We start from the raw sequence: 20,558 nt of genomic DNA on the forward strand, positions 1-20,558 counted from the left end.
TTTACAAGGAGCAGCGGGATGGGTCTCAATGGGAATGTGGCCCTGGTGAGCTAAAACAGGGCCCCAATGAGTTTAAAGTGAATCCAGGAACAAGGGGCCTAGTAAGTTTACTAGGAAACAGAACCAGTAAGAGGGATGCTGAGCCATTGGGTTTTTCGAAAAAAATTGGATAGCAGGCCACTAGAGTTTTTAATATTTTATTTTCCATCAAATCATTTAATTCTGTGTTGAATTAAATCTGCAACAGCATATCCTGAGAAGAATTTTCCCTTCTACAGTAAATTCTATCTTTCTGCATTTAACTACATAGTGTAAAATCTAATAATCCAGACCCTCATGGCCTAATAAACCAGCACCTTCACACCTAATAATCCAGCACCTTCACAGCCTAAAATTCAGCACCTTCACAGTCTTATAATCCAGCAAATGTCACAGTCTAATAATCCAGCACCTACATGGCCTAAAAGTTAGGACCTTCACAGCCTAAAATCCAGCACCTTCAAGGTCCAATAATCCAGCACCTCCACGGCTTTATAATCCAGCAGTTTTATAGCCTAACAAACCAGCACCTTAATGGTCTAACAATCTGACACCATGGTCTAATAATCCAGCAATTTTATGGCCTAATAATCAAGCAGTTTTAAAACAGCACCTTCACGGCCCAATAATCCAGCACTTTCATAGCCTAATAATTCAGCATCTTCATGGCCTAACAATCCAGCACCTTCATGACCTAAAATCCAGCACCTTCTTGGCCTAACAATCCAGCACCTTCACGGTTTAATAATCCAGCACTTTCATGGCCTAATAATCCAACACGTCCTCAGCCTAAAATTCAGCACCTTTTCAACCTAACGATCCAGCACCTTCTCGGTCTAACAATCCAACACCTTATTGGCAGAAGCAATGGCAAGCAGGCATATTTTCCAGACTATATGGTGATTCCTACCAGTGTCTCCCTATATTTAAAACTCTTTTTTTTCAGTATGTAGCACAGTATTATAACATGCAACAGTATGGGTAACATAGACTGATAACTTCAAAGGAAATAGGCCCCTGATGAGTTTAAAAGGAACAAAGAAACCGGGATCCAGTGAACTGAAAACACTATTCATAGGGCCCTGGTAATTTTGAAGGGAGTATGGGAAAAAGGGTGTCGGTGAGTTTAAAGGGAGCACAGGAAACAACAGCCAGCAAGCCGAATGCTGATTGGCTCAAATAACAGGACAGTAGAGTTCAGAGTTTGGAATTGCTGAGCTGCAAAGTTGCTGACATCATCACAGTAGTTATGGAGGTGCTGAGAGTCTTACCTTTTGCATCACCACAAACTACAGCCAAAGACCAAAGGTCAGATTTTAGACCACTTGTATTGTTAGTCATAGGTAGATAACATTACAAAAAGACAAACAAACTGAGTGAGTGTGTGCAACTATGACAGATGAGTTCATAGTGGAAAGAAAGAAAATCTGCAGTTGCTGGAAATATGAGCAACACACACAAAATGCTGGAGGAACTCAGCAGACCAGGGAGCATCAGTGGAAAAAAGTACAGTCGACATTTCGGGCCAAAACCCTTCGGCAAGACCAGCTGAAGGGTCTTGGCCCGAAGCATCGACTGTACCTTTATCCATAGATGCTGCCTGGCCTGCTGAGTTCCTCCAGCATTTTGTATGTGTTAGAAAGAAAATGATTCACTTTGGATCAGAAAAAGATAAGAAAGGTCCCATAGTTGCTTTTTCATAGTTGCATTCACTTAGAAGCTGTGGGTGAGCAAAATGATCCAAATATCTACAGACCAAAATCATTAGTATTTCATGCACAGGTATAAAATGAAAACAATAAGTCTAATATTTTTTGACCTTTATCTCCAGATGGTTGAAGTTCAAAAGTGAAGAAATAATTCTGATTCCATCTAGAGTGCTGTGCTCAGTTTTGAACACAGCCCCCAAACATTTGAAGACATTGCACAGATTCACTGAATTATAAACAAAAAAGTTAAATTATGTGATCAGATTGGGTAAACTTGGCCAGCAGTCCTTTGAGTAATACATCTGAAGCCACTCAAGTGAGATTTTTATATATAAAGAAAAGATTTCTGTGCTGGGCAAATGCAGAAGGATTACTTACAATTAAATTCATAATTAAGAAGCATTTTATCATAATGTTTTGAATTTCTTCTTCAAGAGGTAGATGCCAAATTAATAGATATTTTCAAGGTTGGTTTATCACAAGGATATCAAGTCAAGTGAAGTTTATTGTCATTTGACTATACACCTGTATACTGTTGATGCTACTGTATACAGCAGTAGATGTAACACACAGTAACTTAGGAAACCAAGGATAAAATCTACAGACGAATTTTGCATAAATAAAGTGCATCAATTAAAATATTGTTAGGTACAGAGCAGATTAACCAGTGACACTTTGAATGCGATGCGGCAGTGAGTGCAGAAGCCTACTGGCCTGAGGGAAGAAACTGATTCACAACCTGCCCATTCTTGTTTTTATGCATCGGAATCTCCTGCCTGATGGTAGAAAGTCAAAGAGGATGCTGGATGGATGGGTGGGATCCTTAATAATACTTAGGGTCCTATGCACATAGTGCTCCTGATAAATGCCCCCGATTGATGGTACAAATTGGAATATGAAGCTCGTAACTGGAATTGATGTATTGAAGAATCCTTATCTGATTGATTGGTGAAACCCTCTCTGAATGGTGGAATGATTCTTCAAGTTCAAAGCCTCACATTTAACCTGCTGGAGAGTTCAATGAGTGTAAAGTAAGAATATTTTAAGTTATGTTTGTGTACATGCAAGTACTTGTGTTGTTGATGAACCACCATAAGTAAAAGTTAAATGGATTAATTTGATAATTGTTATTCAAACATTTCCACTGCTGCACGTTTTGCATCTGGTGCAATATAAACTTTGCCTGCAGCTAGTACGCAGGCTGCAGAAGCAGAAACTTAGGAGCTGGCAAATTCTTTCAGATGGAACACTCCACAAAAAAAAAATCCATTTAGGATGGCAGATTTAACTATTTCTGTTTATAGTAAATATTTATACACCGATTACTTCTCTATTTTTAGTTTATAAAGTTTAGAAATGGGCGTTTTTCAAAAACCGGTTCCTACAGTATTACCTGATGGAAAACAGGTGCAAATTTAACTAACTGCAAAGAAAGCACAGAGCACAGAGGGCTATTCTCAGAAAGATTTGGTCCACTTTCCCTTTCCACTAAAGTTTTTCAGGAAGAATGGAACCTGCTGTAGTAATTCTGGCTTATTCTGTCCAGCTGCCCAGTTGGAATGGGTTTTAATGAGAGAGCCAGTCTTCAAAACAAAAGCCTCCATTATCCTTGGAACTTTCTGCTAGAATTGATTAGAATGTCGTACCTTTTCTCCTACTTCACCTGGGAGTCCAGGCTCACCAATAGGACCAGGAATCCCCTAAAAAAATATAGGAAGTCATGGTAATCAGACTCAATGTGCTGTCCAGAAGAATTATTAAATGAGAAGTTGATATTAAAATATATCAGTTGAATATACAGGTTGAAACTAGTCAATGCAATACATCAAAACAAAGTAACTCCTTCTCTACTCTGCTTGTCTGAGAAAAAAAACTTCATATATGCTAAATCTTCATGCAAAACCTCCAACGAAATCTGGGAAATAGGGGTTGACAATGAGTATTGGAAGTAAAAGCTTTAAGAGAGGAAAGGGGTTTTCAAGTGGGCAGGTAAGGGAAGCTTTGTGCATCCAAGTTCATCACTGATCCCCATAAATCTGCACGTGATCCAGGAAGGGCGTTTGGGGCAGTAAGTCACCCACAGTGATATCCTGCTTTAGTTGAGACATTACAACTATTTGTCAAATTAAGTGGATGCATTAAATCCCACAATACACTTTTAAAATAGAACAGGCAAGCTCTCACATTTCTACATTACCAAAACTACTTATGGTCATTTTCACTAATCTGCTGGTGGTTGCAATTTATGACTGTTTTGTTTCCTACAGAAATGATACTTCAAAAGACCTTTACTGGCTACAAGTTGCTTTTGTAAAGCTCTGAGGAGTAAAGGGTATTATAAGAATGCAAGTTATTTCTTTTTTTCTCTCATGTTTCCCAAGGGCCTTATTTCATTTTCAGTTTTTCCAGATTGAGAGGTCAACTTGTACTCTGGAAGGAGCTGTTGGAGAACTCTCTCCAAAGATGCTTTATTCCATATGAACTTTGTGGCATGATGCACCATCAATAACTCTCGGAGACGTGAGTCGAGATAGGCTTTTATTAGATTGAAGAAAGCACCGTCAGCAGTGTCAGTAGCAACAGACCACCACACAGCATCCTGGAGGCTGAGGGAGGAGCAGCACCTCCAATTGCCTTTATACAGGGGTCTGTGGGAGGAACCACAGGAGCAGTCAGTGGGGGGGGGGGGGTGTTGTCCAGACAGGTATATGTAGTTCACCACATGGCATCAATAGCAGGAGATCTGGTCCTGGCTCCACAAGTATATTCCAGTCCCTAGCAGTTGACTTTCATTTCTGTCTACTCACAGAATGCACCTGCCTGCCAACAGGCTACCCGCTGCTTGCAGTCGTCTGCAGATTTTTTTTGTTCCATACCACAGAAAAGACCTCACTTAAAAAAAGCCAATGAGGTCAGAACCTAAAATTAGTTCCAGCATCTCTGTCATCACATTGGGCAGAGCTAGCGCTGCACTCTGACACACACTCCTTAACATTTCCCCTGATGTACCAGGATTTTTCACATACCAGTCCTTCCATTATAGGGCCTAGGTTGAAATTCTTTATGGAGTAATATGATAATTTTTTAACTGGTTCAAAAACTATGGCTGAATTAATTTGGGCTATCGTAAACTACTTTTCATGCGCTTATATGAAGCTCAGACTATTTACAATACGATGCTTAAATTGACCATCTTAGTCTTAGATTAGGTAACATCAGATATGGGAATGCCATTTTGCACTGACCGTTGCTGCCAATCCAGGGCTACCTTTATTGCCCACTATTCAGGCAATAGACTGGAAACTCAATAATTAATTTAATAAATGCTATATTCAATTTAAAGAACGTAGAATAGTACAGCAGAATATGGCCTCTTCAGTCCACAATATTCTGCCAACTTATATAAACCTACTCCACAATCAATCTAACCCTTCCCTCCTACACAGCCCAGAACCCTCCAATTTTCCTACATCCATGTGTCTATTTAGGAATCTTTTAAACATTCCTATTGTATCAGCTTCTACCGCCACCTCTGGCAGTGCGTTCCAGGCACCAACCATTCCCGTGTAAAAAACCTACGTCTGGTATCTCCCCTAAATCCATCTATAATTTATGCATATTTTGACCTGTAATATGTTTTCTGAAACTGAACATAAAAAATGGAAAGAAAAATCAACTTCCCGACACTATGACATTCCCCAGCACAATATACATCTTTTTAAAAATGTTTGGATGCTTTTCACTTTACCTTTGGACCCATCTCTCCCAGCATTCCAATAACTCCCTCGGGTCCAGGAGGCCCCTGAAAAATAAGCAAAAAAGTTCGGAAATTGTTCACAATTTTTAAGATTCAATATGTTAATGAAGCGGTTACTCTGATGGAATCGATCTGCATTTAGAGGATAATTTCAGGTATCCAATTAAAAAAAAGAATACATCTCGTGGATTTTAGTTTTAAAGACTGCTTTTTTTTGTCTTTTATTATAACACAGCTTGATGCAAGTTGAGAAAGAACATGCTACACTGGATGACACCATCACTGAAGTAATTTAACTGCTTCCTTTTGCACTCTGACATTGAGTAATAGATCGTGTAATAAAGCAAGCACAAAAATAGTTTTCAAACCTGCCAATTTTATTCACAACTCAAGCACATCGCACTGACTGTGGATGAGCTGTGTGGTAATGGAATACTGTAATGAGGCGGTTATTTGAGATGAAAGCTTTCAGTTCTCTCCCACTTTCCGCAGTTGACATGAATTTAAAACATTCACCAAACTTAAGAAAACTAATCTCCGTCCAGTTTCTCCTGGGTGTGCACAGCTCGCAAACCTCTCACGATCCCAGAACACATCCTTCATAATCAAGAAATCTCACCAACGCACCTACTTTCTGAGAAGGTTGGAGAAAGCTGGACTGTGCTCATCGATGCTCATGACCCACAGGTGCACAGAAGATAGCATCCTAACATGCTACATCACCGCATGGTATGGAAACTGCTCTAGAACGGATAGGCAAACCCGTCCAGTGCTTCACTGGCACTAGTCTCCTTGCCATCACGGCCATATATACAGAAAGGTGCCGGGAAGAGGCCAACAACATCATGAAGGATCCCATCTACCCTGTTCATGACTCTCTGTCCCACTCCCATCAGGGAGGAAGCTACGTAGCTTCCTAACAGGACCACCAGACTCACAAACAGTTATTTTTTGCAAGCAGTAAGGAAAATCCATGCCTCCACTCACCAAGCTACCACACCACATCCCCCACCACCACTACTTTATCATTTCCTGTCAGGATCATCTTATGCACAGACAATCCTGTGCCTAGTGTCACTTTATGGACTTACAATCAATGTATATGTATTTATATTTATTGTGCTATTTTATTATTATTGGGTTATTTACCTTACTGTGTTTTTTTGTGCTGCATCAAATCAGAAGTAACAATTATTTTGTTCTCCTTCACATTTATGTACTGGAAATAACATTAAACTACCCTGAATCTTGAATCTTTCAATGGGCACTGAAGTCCAAAATTCAGAAAATGTCCAAGGAACAAAATATCATTTGGCCTAACTCTGGGTTGATACAAATGGAATGCTTACTAGAGAAAAAAAATCAATAATAATAAATATTCAGTTGTGATTTCATAAAGGAAAATAGGTCTTTAAAATTATTAGATTCCTTGATGTTAAAGCAAAGAGTGCAGACAAAGGTGATGCAGTACATTCAGGTTACATATATACAGTATTTACATTCTTTATTTTTGAAAACCCTCTGACAAGAAGTCACATAATAGAAAAATGAATGTGAGAGTCTGCATTAAGGGTCTCGCAAAGTCAGGGGCTCTGGGCTTGAAGCCTAGTCACCTCTGGGTCCATGCCTCCCTCATGCTGAGGGTACAGGGGCTAACCATCAAGATCACCCTCCTTATGTACCAGGCATGTGGGGAACACAAGTGGAGACTCTACATAGCAGACTGGGTTCAGGTATAATACAGCAAAGGCAGAATTATTGAACAACTTATTTCACAGTGTAGGTTAGACGATTCAAGATAGATAGATAGATAGATAGATAGATACTTTATTCATCCCCATGGGGAAATTCAACTTTTTTCCAATGTCCCATACACTTGTTGTAGCAAAACTAATTACATACAATACTTAACTCAGTAAAAAATATGATATGCATCAAAATCACTATCTCAAAAAGCATTAATAATAGCTTTTAAAAAGTTCTTAAGTCCTGGCGGTAGAATTGTAAAGCCTAATGGCATTGGGGAGTATTGACCTCTTCATCCTGTCTGAGGATCTGAGGAGCATTGCATCGATAGTAACCTGTCGCTGAAACTGCTTCTCTGTCATTCAATGAAGGTTATTGGAGAATGAGCATAGATGTAATATTTTAATTCCTGTTTTCATGGATTTGAGTTAAAAAGGCTGATGATAACAAAATTAATAATCTACTTTCTTCTATTTTGGCAGTGGGTTTGTACTTAGAAACTGCCTTTCTGTTTATAGGTTGAGGAAATTCTAGACAGAACAGAATAAACAAGAGACCAACAGATATGATGGGGTCAAAAACTTGGCACTGAAATAAAAAAACTATAATTGGTAAACATCCTCAGACTCTTCACAGAGTTTATTGAATGCTGAGCCAGAGAAGAGGTAGTTAAGAGGGTTAGCCAGATTAGAAATGTTGGCATTCAGAAGGCACAAATCTGGAGGGAATGGGAAAGACCATTCCAGAGAGTAGAATCTACACCAGGGTTTCCCAACCTTTTGCATGCCGTGTACCAATACTATTCAGGAAGAGGTCCCTGGACCCCAGGTTGAGAACCCCTGATCTAGACTCTGGATGGTGAAAAAAATTGGGATTTGGGAAAGGGAAAAGAGGAAAATTCCTTGGAGAGATGTTGGCAGATACATAGCGGGTATGGTTTTGGGATTTAGTTGCTGAGAAGATGACAGGTGAAAAGTCTATGGCTCAATGAATTGTGCTAAAATACTGTCGTGATATTTTAACACAAGGATAAGCTTTCTGAAGTGCTGTGGGACAGGAATGCATGATGGTTACCAACAATGGGAAAAGGAAGGCTAGTCCGGAGAAATTTCGAGTAACAAACTCTACAGCCATCAAAGGAAGGAAGGAAAACTTCAATGACTAACTTAATGTTTTGAGATAGAGATATAGGAAGTGATACACTCGGATAAAGTTTGTAATGGACAGGATACAAAGATGGATACAAGCTTGAGTAAAACAAGATGTTAAAACTGCCAATGGTTTTGTTGGCAGCACGAGGAATGAGGAAAGAGCTGCAGGCTTTTCAATATTTAGCTGAAAGGAATTAAACGTCATCCAAGAATGGGTTTCAATCTGACATCTGTTGGGACTCTTTGGATGATGTTTCATACTATAGAAATTAGTTGAGAAATCAGAGGAGTCCAAGGATATAAAAAAAAGGTGAATGCTGAATTTAAAAAGTGAAAATAAGTACATCGGTAGGAGAGGTTTAGAGAGCTATGGGCCAAATATGACCAATGGGAGTAGCTCACTGGGCAACACAGTCAGCATGGATTAGTTAAGCCGAGGCAACTGTTTCTATGCTATATGACTCAATAATTCAATAAGATTCAAGTAGGCAAACTTGGTAGCAAATTTTGGAAAAGGGGCTGAAGGTTTTGGTGTGCTAAGACAAGGGGAAACAGAAGTCCAAAGTCAAATGAGTAGAGGGTATGGGAGGAGACATGAAGTTGCAGTTATGGGGCGGAGAAATGATATGGAGAAATCTGAAGATGAATAAAATCTTTAAATTTACCATGCTGAGATTCAAACAGCAACCAAGGGACTGAAAAAGTAGGTGGGACATAATGCAGAACAGGAAAAGGCTGTACAATTCTAAGCAAATGGATATGATGCAAGTTGGAGGTTGGACATCTGCCAGCACATTGGAAAAAAAAAGTCAAAGTAAGCAGTCAAAGGATGGCTAAAATGAAGAAACTCTAAGAAAAAACTTAGCTCTATTTTCACTTCTAGCTCTGTTAAGTCTGCATTCTTTGGGAAATTCAATAAAGTAGTTCTTTGGCATGGCAGGGGGGAACCCATTCTTTTTCTGCTGGGCTCAATATAGTCCAAAGACCTAATGATCAACAGGTTTGACATGTTCTAAAGTCCACTTTCTACAGACAAAGGAGAAAGAGCAATTCTCAGTTTTGGTAAGATTAATGAACAGCGCAGGAGCAGCACGGTGGTGGAGAAGGTGGAGATCACAACACCAGCAACCCAGGTTCTGTTTGTTTAGAGTTTATACATTCTCTCTCTGATGATTGGTTTTCCTTCAAGTGCTCACACAGATCCAAGGACATATGGTTATTAAGTTTATTAGCCACCTAATCTTGACCTAGTGTATAGGTAAGTAGTAGAATTTGGAGTGGTAGAGTGGTGGTGGGTGGTGGGACAATAAAATTAGATTAGTTTATCATTACAGTAAGTGGATTCTTGATTGTTCCCAGAGACCCAGTGGGCACAAGGGTCCATTTCTGTGCTGTATGACTTTCTGCCTATCTATTATTCAGTACTATTAACTGCCAGGTCTTCAAACCGATTTCTAGGCTTTATGACAAGAAAACAATGGGCTCATTCATCTCAACAATCTACATCAATTCCAAGCATTTGCATTCATTATTTATGGCAAAGCTTTGCATTTCTTTTCTCCTGTATGTGATCTTCTATTCAAACCTTTTGCCTGGATGCAAAAAGTTCAAATGCCAGTCAACTATCATTTATTAATTTGGAAGCAAAGCAATACATTGCAAACGTTAACTTTAGTTTCTGTCTCCACAGATGATAGTGAACCTGTTGAGCACTTCCAGGATTTTCTGCTTTTATTTTCAAAACATGTTAGGCAATGTAAAAATTGCAACCTGCTCACAGGGACTACAAAATATTAATTTTAGCCTTTATCTTGTTCAAAAAAGATATTATTACTGAAACTATCATGAAAGTGTATTTGACAAATTAGTCAAGAATTGGAACTTGGCTAAAATGGAATGTATTGAGAAAATTTCCTGGAACAGTACATCGTGGATCTAATAGGAAGTTTAGATCCAGTTATGAGGAGCAATTAATAAAGCAAAGTTTGGGAAAGAATAGTCAAAACAGGACAGAAGTTCACATTCGGTTTGAGAATGACAAATATATGTGTGAAACTTAAGTCTTAAACAATGCCAATAACTAAGGAATGGAGGACTCATTTTCTCAATTTGACTAAAAGAAATGACAGTTAAAATGTAGAGGCAGTGATAAAAAGAAATATTCTTTAATTTCCAACAAATATTCAGTTAGAAGTAAAGACTCCAGCAGAAAATTAATTCATATTGGATAATAAATATTAAGTATGCTATAACAACCATCAGGCTCTTGAACTAAAAGGTATAACTTCACTTGGCCCAGCACTGAAATTCTCCCACAATCTACGGACTCACTTTCAACAACTCTTCATCTCATGTTCTCAATATTTATTTATTTTTTCTTGCTTGTTGTCTTTTGTACGCTGGTTGAATGCCCAAGTTGGTGTGGTCTTTCATTGATCCTATTATGGTTATGATTCTGTTATGGATTTACTGAGTATGTCCGCAAGAAAATGAATCTCAGGGTTGTATATAGTGACTTTTATGTACTTTGATAATAAATTTTCTTTGAGCTTTGAAAGAAAAAGCAATAAAGAATTGGGAAAAGTTTAGAAATGCATGGCAAAAGGTGTTGATATTGAAGGGCAAAAGAGAATGACCAACTGAAAGTAATCAATAGCAGGGGAACATCCTTGGCAAAGTAATGCAACTATGGATAATCAAATCTCCTGGGATGGAAGGCCAGTAACTTAGGATTCTAAAATAATTGGCTGTAGTGATAATGGATGTCTCGGTTGTCAGCTTCCACATTCCTTAGATTCTGGAGAGGTTCCAGCGATGTTCTAGTAAAAAGGAGGCAGCAAACGTAAAGCCTTTATTTAATAGAAAGGGAGAAACTAAATTGGGAACTACAGAGCAGTGAGCCTAACATTAGTTATCAGAAAAATACTTGAAACTAATCTGAAGAACCTGATACAAGAATATTTGGAAAGGTATATCATGAAGAAATGGGTAAATATGGTTTTATTAAGGCAAATTTATGCTTAATAAATTTGTTAATATTCTTTGAGGGCATTTGTGACACAGTAGACATTGGTGAACCAATAGTTGTAGTACTTTTGAATTTCCAAGAGTATTTGCTTTGCCACATTTAAGGTACTGCATTAAGATTAAAAGTAACATTACTTTGGATAAGTGATTAGTTAATAGACAAAGGATAGAAATAAAATAAAAGGAGAGTTTCAAGTTGGAAAACTATAATGAGTGAGATGACTTATGGATCAACCTTGAAGCCTTAGCTAGTTTGCAAAGATTCAGCATGTCATCTAAAACTTTGACGAACTTCTATAGATGCGCAGTATACTGATTGGGTGTATCATGGCCTGATATGGAAACACCAATGCCTTTGAACGGAAAAGCCCGCAAAAAGTAGTGGATACAGCCCAGACAATCACAGGCAAAGCCCTCCCCATCTACAAGGAGTGTTGTTGCAGGAAAGCAGAATCCATGATCAAGGGCCCCCACCATTTAGGTTCAAGCTCACTTTTCGCTGCTGCCATCAGGAAGAAGGTTCAGGAGCTCAGGATCCACATCACCAGGTTCAGGGACAGTTATTACCTCTCAAACATCAGGCGCTTGAACCAGAAGGGATAACTTCACTCACTCTAACACTGAACTGTTCCCACAACCTATGGACTCACTTTCAAGGATTCTAAATCCAATGTTCTCAAAATTAATTAATTAATCAATCAATCAATCAATTAATTCAAATGTATTTGCACAGTTTGTTGTATTTTGCACATTCTCTGTTTGTTCGTCATGTGAGGTTTCCTTGTATTTACTGTGAATGCCCGCAAGAAAATGAATCTCAGGGTAGAACATGATGACATACATTTACTTTGATAGTACATTTTCTTTGAACTTTAATAAGAGTTGAAGAAACCGTGTCTGAAAGGCATTGTGATTGGTGTCCTCATCCAAGAATCATAGAAATTTAACGTGCAAACAATTAAGACAACTGGAATGTTGGCTTGTACACCATAGAGGATGGAGTGCAAGAACAAAACGGAATGATCCCAGTTTATACAAGTATGTTAAAATATATCATGGCATAATATGTATAATGCAGATACTGAAAACCATCTATACGTCTGCTCTTTCCTGTTAGTATTTCTTATAGCTATGCTCCCATTAGGCAATGATAAAGATACTTACTGGTTCACCTGGAACTCCTTTTACACCTGGAGGACCAGAAGGTCCTGGTATACCCTGTAACAACAAAGTGATTAAGTTCATTTTCAATAACAGTTAAGTAGGGTACTTAATTATGATGAAGTATATAGCCTCCAACCTGATGGCATGAATGTAAATTTCTCAAACTTCCAGTAATTGCCCCCCTCTCCTTCACCATTCTTCATTCCAGTTTCCCTCTCTCACCATATCTCCTTACCTGCCCATCACCTCCCTCTGGTGCTCCTCCCCTTCTCTTTCTTCCATGGTCTTTTGTCCTCTCCAATCGGATTCCCCCCTTCTCCAGCCCCTTATCTATTTCACCTATCAACTTCCCTGCTCTTTACTACAGGCCCTCCCCCCCTCCTGGTTTCACCTATCACCTGCCAACTTGTACTTCTTTCTCCTCAACACCCACCTTCTTAATCTGACTTCTCTCCTTCCTTTCCAGTCCCGATGAAGTGTCTCAGCCCAAAATATCGACTGCTTACTCCTTTCCATAGATGCTGCCTGGCCTGCTGAGTTCTTCCAGCATTTTGTGTGTGAAGTATATATAACTCTGTTTGGTCCATTCTCATGTTGATCTATGCTCATTTCTTTTCCCTTCCACATCTGGATTGATTGGGTTACAACCTTCTGAACTAGAACAATCAATTCTCTCGAATGCTCCCACAGTTTTATTTGGAAACTATTCAAAATAGTAGATTTCTTCAAATTCTCTTACAGAGAAAGATGTCCTTTCATGGATATGTTTATTTATGCCCAAGGAAATGAAGATAAAATAGGTCACATTATAAATTCTGGAGAATCTGTGATCTAGATTTGATAGAGGCTTTCTCAAACTTTTGATAATAATGATAGTCTTTCTACCGGAAGATAATTTAAAAATGTGGCAAAGTAACTAGGAGGGTGAGAGAAGAATATTATTCCATAAAATACTCTTTTCTTGAATACAATGTTTTAAAGGATCATAGATGCAAATTCAGTATAGACTTTTAAAAATGGATTATACTTCAGAATAAGTTGTTTCAGGACAAATTGCTACCACCAACTCCTTCATTAGGCTTAACTTGTTTTCAACATTGAATAACTTCCTGAACTCAACTTACCCTTCAAATTGAATGAGTGGCTATGGGAGCTCATATAGGGTCAAGCTCTGCCTTTCACTTGATGGGAATGGAATGGCTGTTGTTCCGGCAAGTTTGTATCTTGCTGTTGGCAGGTACATTAACAACATTTAAAAGGTGTTTGGGCCAGGTATATGGATGAGAAAGGTTTAGAGCAGGGGTTCCCAATCTTCTTTATGCCATGGTCCAACACCCATAAAGAAGGTGGACCCTAGGTTGGAAACGTCTGGTTTAGAGGGAAATGGGTAACTAGATCAACAATCTCCTTACTTTAATATCAGATATCCAGCATTTATTGATTTTTGCTTTTCAATTACTGAAGAGCATAGTTATATTACTGTATTAGTGTAGCTTAATTGGTGTAACCATGGTCAAAGTGAAATCTGAGTGAAGGCAAAGCAGGACTTAGTTGAATGGAGGAGGAAGCAATGGGTTAAGAGGAATACCTTAACTGAGAAAATTGCTGAATTTAGCCTATACAAAGTCCGGCTTGGATCTCACCTTCAGTTCTGGTCAGCCAGCTGTGAAGATGGTACAGAGAGAAAAACAAAGCTGATCCCTATTGGCAGAGAAGGAGAATAAAAAGAAAACTAGGAAGGGAACTGAATGGATTTTAACTAGAAGGACACCATTTATTAAATGTACAATGGACAGTCCTGCCTGAATAATGTATATTGCATATTAGCCTGGTACTGAAAGCAATGTGAATCCAATGCACATACTTGCTGTTAATGTTTGCTAGGTGAATCAAATAAGTCAAGTGTAATATTAAAAATTAATTGAAATTTACTGTTCTCCCTAACTATTTTCATTGAATCCTATGCTAAACCAGGCATAATACTACAAAAGATTCTAATTTAGATTAGAATCTTTAGCAGCCTCAGATTCTAATTTATCTAACCACTTCCAGTTCTATCTTATTCTATCATATCAGATCCAAGTAAAAAGCTTAAAGTGAAATCCCGATCCAAACATACAATGTTCCTGAGCTATCCAGATTTAGTTACTTGGAAAACCAATCCATTCATTAGTTTAAGTTAAACACAGCCATAGATTTTAGATATTTTAACATCTTCGACACAAATTATAATTTAAATAATATTCTGTCATTTTTGTTTAGATCGAGTAATTTAATATATTTGGGCCAAACTATCTAATAATTAATTCTATAAATATATGCAAATTGTATTTTTATATTAAAAATAGGTTTTAAACATTATATAGAAATCCATTTCTTAAAACATATTTGCCTCAAATCATTTCAGATTAGATATGAGCTTTAATAATTAAGGCTCTTCTCAAATATCTATTTTGTAATCAAATTAAAACATAGAAAGGAGGCCATTTTATAGCCATTCAGAGATCTCACTGCTTGACATTTCTCACTTCTGGGTGGATGCCAAACATCATGTTTTGGGTTATAACTTACTTCTAATGGGCCATTGGTTCCAATTAGAATCAAATTCCCAAAATGTGGACTATAAAAATGCAAAATTACTGTCACTAGTTGGTAACAAAGAGGTGTGGATTAAATTCAGGCCCAGAATTGAATTACACCCAAACTCAGGCATGACCTGTCTGCACTTGTGGCTAATGGAGCCTCAAGAAGCCAGTGGGGTAATCAGTCAAAACTCGCCTGCTGACTTTATTTGTTAATTACTTTGAAGATCTGAATTTTATCACAACCTGAGGTTGCTTGTTGACTGGGAGAAGAGGAAGGATCTTCCAGCTTGTTCCCTATGTTATGGAAATAAGTATATCTGAGAGTCAGCAAGTCAGTAAGGATTAGATTTAATATAGAACCAAGACACAAAAGAAAACTTTATTTTTGCATGTTTCAAAATTGCAGAGTTTTCAAAGTGGCTTATTGTCCAAGATTGAATAGGTTAGGACTTTATTCCTTGGAAGGTAGAAGATTGAGAGGATGATTTGATAGAGGTATACAAAATTATGAGGGGTATAGATAGGGTCAGTGCAAACAGGCTTTTTCCACTTAAGTTGGGTGGGATTACAGCTAGAGGTCATGGGTTAAGGGTGAAAGGTGAAAAGTTTAAGGGGAACATGAGGGGAAACTGTCTTCACTCAGAGGGTCGTGGAAGTGTGGAATGAGCCACCAACTCAAGTGGTGCATGCAAGCTCGATTTCAATATTTGAGAGAAGTGTGGATAGGTTCATGAATGGCTGGGGTATGGAGGGCTACGGTCCCAGTGCAGGTCGATGGGAATAGGCAGTTTAAATGGTTTCAGCATGGACTAGATGGGCCAAAGGGTCTGTTTCTGAGCTGTACTTTTCTGTGACTCTATATAGATACTATTGCACTGCCAGCAAGTGATACAAAATGTGCTTCCCACAAACAGCAAAACAATAATGCCCAGATAAATTTAAGCCAGGCTCTTGGCAAAACTTTTCCTTTGCTTTTTGAAATGGTATTTGAAATTTCTAATCAATGTTGTCCCGGTGTGGATTGAGAGCATGCATATCACTTTGGACCATTTGGCACCTGTTTCTTATCCAACAAACATGCACTGTATTATTAAATTTCTACACCAAAATATCAAGCATGTGTGGATTTGGATGGAAACAGTCACCAGCAAGGATCATACCTCACACACCTCCTCCTACAAATGTTTTCTGGGTTTATTCTGATAAATGACAAAAACAATTTTGTAGATTTCCAAAATGATAAACAATAGCACTTAAATATCAAATGTAATCAATTTTATCTGAGGTCCCATTATTCACAAGGCTCTTCTTTAGCTAAAGGTTAAGGACTTTTTGGACATTGTAGAATGTTTTCTCAGGTTAATTAGAGATCTAGAGAATTGTCTTTACTTTAACTTAGTATTTTATTGGTTCATAAATTGTTATTCAAAGGCTTTAAATACATACTGGAAATCCACGTGATCCTGTTTTTCCTGGTTCTCCTCTTTTCCCCTGAAAATAAATACACGGATTTCAAATACATTCTATGTTTTATGTTTCAGCATTAAAGGATTTACATACTTGGGATAAATATTTTTAAAAATTAAAAATACTGGGCTATCTCTTTGGCTTCACTTACTTGATGCCCACCTCGTCCAGCACGTCCTGGATCCCCTACAGATCCCTGACATAGAAAAAGATACAAAGTTAATAATATTTACTAATTGAAGCAATCAATTTTACACTCATTCATAATTTAAACAACACGGCAACTTATAGAGGAGATGGCTTATTTATCCAACACCCTGAATACAGCTCTTGGATTGAATGGCAAGTCCCTTCAATAAGTTAACTCTCATTGAAAGTATTACCAATATTTATTTGTGAACACATTGCTAGGTACAAGTTATTTAAGGTATGCTCCCAACTACATATAGAAGTGCTTGCAGAAAGAAATCCCTTGTCTCAGAGCCATTACATAATTTTAAGGAGCGTTAATAGCTAACTTCCTTTTACATGATAAGCAACATGGGAGAAGTTAAAATAATGTAACAGGTACTGAAAGAAGTCTTGCAAACATTCTGGAAACCACTGAGTAAACAGTAAACTTCAAAAAGTTAAAAATATTTTAAATGTAAACAACTCCACTTTGAAGACGTAACACTGAATGAATATTTCTGTCTCTAAAATGAAGGAATACAGGGCTCAAATTGGGTTATTGCTTCCTTATAATCTTGTAATTACATACCTTGATACCTGGTGACCCCGGCTCCCCCGTAGGACCGTCAGAACCTCTTGCACCCTGAAAGACAGAGAAGATTATTTGAACAGCAGGTGTCTCTCTCGCACTTCCAACTTTAGTCTCAGCCCAGGCTTGGTTTCTTCCTCAATTTCATTTTTAATCCCTATTTGTACAACATCCTGGATTATTTGTTTATGGGTTTTCTTTTTTGCTCTTTTCTTCTTCCTTCCCTCCCATTTATTTCATTTCCTATCAGAAACTAATTTTATCCGTCATCAGAAATAGTGGCATTTCATTCTGTGACCAGCTGCCTACATAAATGGTTAATCCTTTCAAGGATTCAGTGAAAATTTGCACCAACGCTAGAGCACTGCCTTGCAAGAAATAGACTGACACTGATATGAATGAACACTTTTGTGATAGATTTAGAAAGCCCAAGTACTAATGGCCAAGTTTTGATATTTAGAGATTTTTCTTTTTATAAGTCAGTACTCAAAAGAAATTGTATATTTTATATTCAGAGCACAACGAGTGTAAACCACTATGAATATTTTCTGTAAGCTACAAATTATCTTCAGTTCCTGTGTCTCCTGGTTTTACAGCATGTGTTTTGTATTTTTGATTTAGAATGTAAGTCATCATTTATGAAACCATATCTCTTTGAGCTATAAATACTACATTCTACAATTTTAAAGTTTTCAGTTCTTTTTAAATATACAATTGGCAACTCAAACAAAAATCTGAAACTGATGATTTGATAGAACGGTATACAAATAGCAAAGATTCCTCTCCTACATTTAATTATTCCAAAAACTCTAACTCAAAAAATTTGGCAATCAAGTCCTTTTACAAGTAGTTAAAATCCAATCAATATGCGATAACTACACAGAGTATTTTGAGTACCAAATATCAGCATCATCATCATTATGTGCCACGTTGTATGACGTGGGCAATCATGGTCCTTGACCATGACTGTTCTTGGCAAATTTTTCTGCAGAAGTGGTTTGCCATTTATATAGTCCAAGTATATAGTCAAAATAAAATGAAGACGAGCGAGATCTTCCTCAGGCTAGATCATGGTAGTATAGTGGTTAGCACAACACGTTACAGTACAGGTGACCCGGGTTCAATTTTCATTGCTGCCTGTAAGGTTTTCCCTATGACCGCATGTGTTTCCTCTCACAGTTCAAAAGGCGTACCAGTCAGTAGGTTAACTGGGCATTGTAAATTGTCCCGTGATTACGCTAGGGGATTGCTGGGCAGCCTTGCTCAAAGGGCCAGAAGAGCCTATTCTGCACTGTATCCCAATAAATAAAGTGTGAATATTTCTTATTTTTGTCTCAGTGAAATTACAAAAACTAGAATGCAACATTAACAAAGGTTACTTGCAGAGTTTGAAGTGTTACATTATTAATATTCCTGTAGATTTCCCATGAAAAGGAGTTTATAATTAGCACTGTCAAAAACTTCCTTCATCGTCACTGAGGAGAATTGGAAAAATATAACAGCACAAAGAAATACCACGGCAAGCATGTATCACCCACGCGGACAGTTTGGTCAAAAAAACAAGCTGCTGCTGTAAGAAGGAATTGGGCTTTATTTAAAACAGAACAAGACAAAGACTGGACAGAATTTACCACCAGCTTGTTGATCATTCAATGTAGCATGTTAAAAATTCTACCACAGCAGAGCTCCAATCAAGATTTTCACACCCCAGGTGCATTTTCTTTTAATCACCATCTGCACTGTAGATGTAAATTTGGATTGGCTGTTACTTGGCTTTCTGTAGAGGACACTGGACTTTTGCATCTCATGACTTGACTGGAACTAACTCCATCTTCATCTGTTTATTTGCCTTGTGAACATTTTGCATACATTCCATCCGGCCATGACATTTGGGGGAATATTTCAGCAGACTTTCCATCTAGAAATGCAGTTTCTTACTACCAAAGGACCTAAAGATTATGAGTTGAAGTGACTGACTGACAGGAATTCAATTTGTAAGACAGTCTAAACAGGAAGCAAACTTTCAGAATATGCTGTTAGAAATGTACTGTTATTTTAAATAGGAAAGCTATATTATCACTGTGTGGAGTTGAACTCAAGCGCTGTGGAGGCTAAGTCATTGGGCATACTTAAAGCGCGAGTTGATAGGTTCTTAATTAGTAAGGGTGTCAAGGTTATGAGGAGAAGTGTGCAGAATGTGGTTGATAGGGAAAATATATCAGCTATGATTGAATTGTGGAGCAGACTCGATGGGCCGAATGGCCGAATTCATGTGATATGGTCTTAATCACCAAAGTGTGAAGGCTTTGATAGAATGCTTGGAACAATCATAAACCACATAAAAAAGGTGCAAAGAATGTTAAAACACAGAAATTGATGAAATTCTAACAATCTGATGATTAAATTTGCTGATTTTTGAGGTTGTGCATGCACTTTCTTTTGTATTATTCTGGATTAAAAGAGTTGGTCTTGTAGTATTCTTCCCAATCTGAAGACATTGAATATGCAGAAATGACAAGAATGAACCTAAACAGAATTCCAACATAAACACTAAGGGTTTACTGGATCAATGGAAACAAATATACTTGCACAGTGAATACACAGTACAGTACACAGAACTGAAAATTTAAGGGGTACTTTTGGTTTACAAATTGGGTCATAAATAACTTGATCAGGGTTGTAAACAGGAGAATTTATACAGATGTCATCTTTTGACCTTTGTAAGACAAACCACTTGTTTTAGAGAAAGCTCCTCTTTTGCCCTGCCTTGAATCTGTAACATCTACGAAGGCTGTTATTGCAGGTTTTCAGAGCTGGTGAATGTTAAGTTCTTGTTTGAAGCACGTGGGACAAGGAATAAGTATAATTTTATCTACATGGTGAGTGCTGACTGCAGAAACACACTTGACATCATAGATGAGTAATGTCAAGGCCTGAATAGTATGGGTTAGTGTTACTTAATTTAACTCAATTCCTTTTTATCTGCTATATTGATCATTTTAAAGAGAACCATAATAACAAACTCAAATGAAACTGCCAGATTGATGGAAGAAACCATGCAGGGTAAAGAAACCGCCCCTCTATTTTTGGCAGGCTTGACTGAAAGAGATTGCCAGAAATACCGAGATTAACATGGTGGAGAAGCAGGGGGTG

The 20,558-nt window shown here is 37.8% G+C and overlaps 1 protein-coding gene across 4 annotated transcripts in view; it reads right to left on the minus strand.

The window, feature by feature from the left end:
• Nucleotides 1-20,558, minus strand: part of col27a1b (collagen, type XXVII, alpha 1b) — a 591,175-nt gene that overhangs the window by 147,035 nt on the left and 423,582 nt on the right. For all 4 annotated transcript variants that reach the window (XM_073052881.1, XM_073052882.1, XM_073052884.1 and 1 more), the window contains exons 29-34: nt 17,406-17,459; nt 16,797-16,841; nt 16,625-16,669; nt 12,594-12,647; nt 5,497-5,550; nt 3,395-3,448 (exon numbers count right to left, since the gene is read on the minus strand). In XM_073052881.1, the coding sequence (XP_072908982.1) occupies nt 3,395-3,448; nt 5,497-5,550; nt 12,594-12,647; nt 16,625-16,669; nt 16,797-16,841; nt 17,406-17,459 (306 nt within the window). The remainder of the gene's footprint in view (nt 1-3,394; nt 3,449-5,496; nt 5,551-12,593; nt 12,648-16,624; nt 16,670-16,796; nt 16,842-17,405; nt 17,460-20,558) is intronic.

Source organism: Hemitrygon akajei, chromosome 7 (genome assembly GCF_048418815.1).
Source record: "Hemitrygon akajei chromosome 7, sHemAka1.3, whole genome shotgun sequence".
Classification (NCBI taxonomy): domain Eukaryota; kingdom Metazoa; phylum Chordata; class Chondrichthyes; order Myliobatiformes; family Dasyatidae; genus Hemitrygon; species Hemitrygon akajei.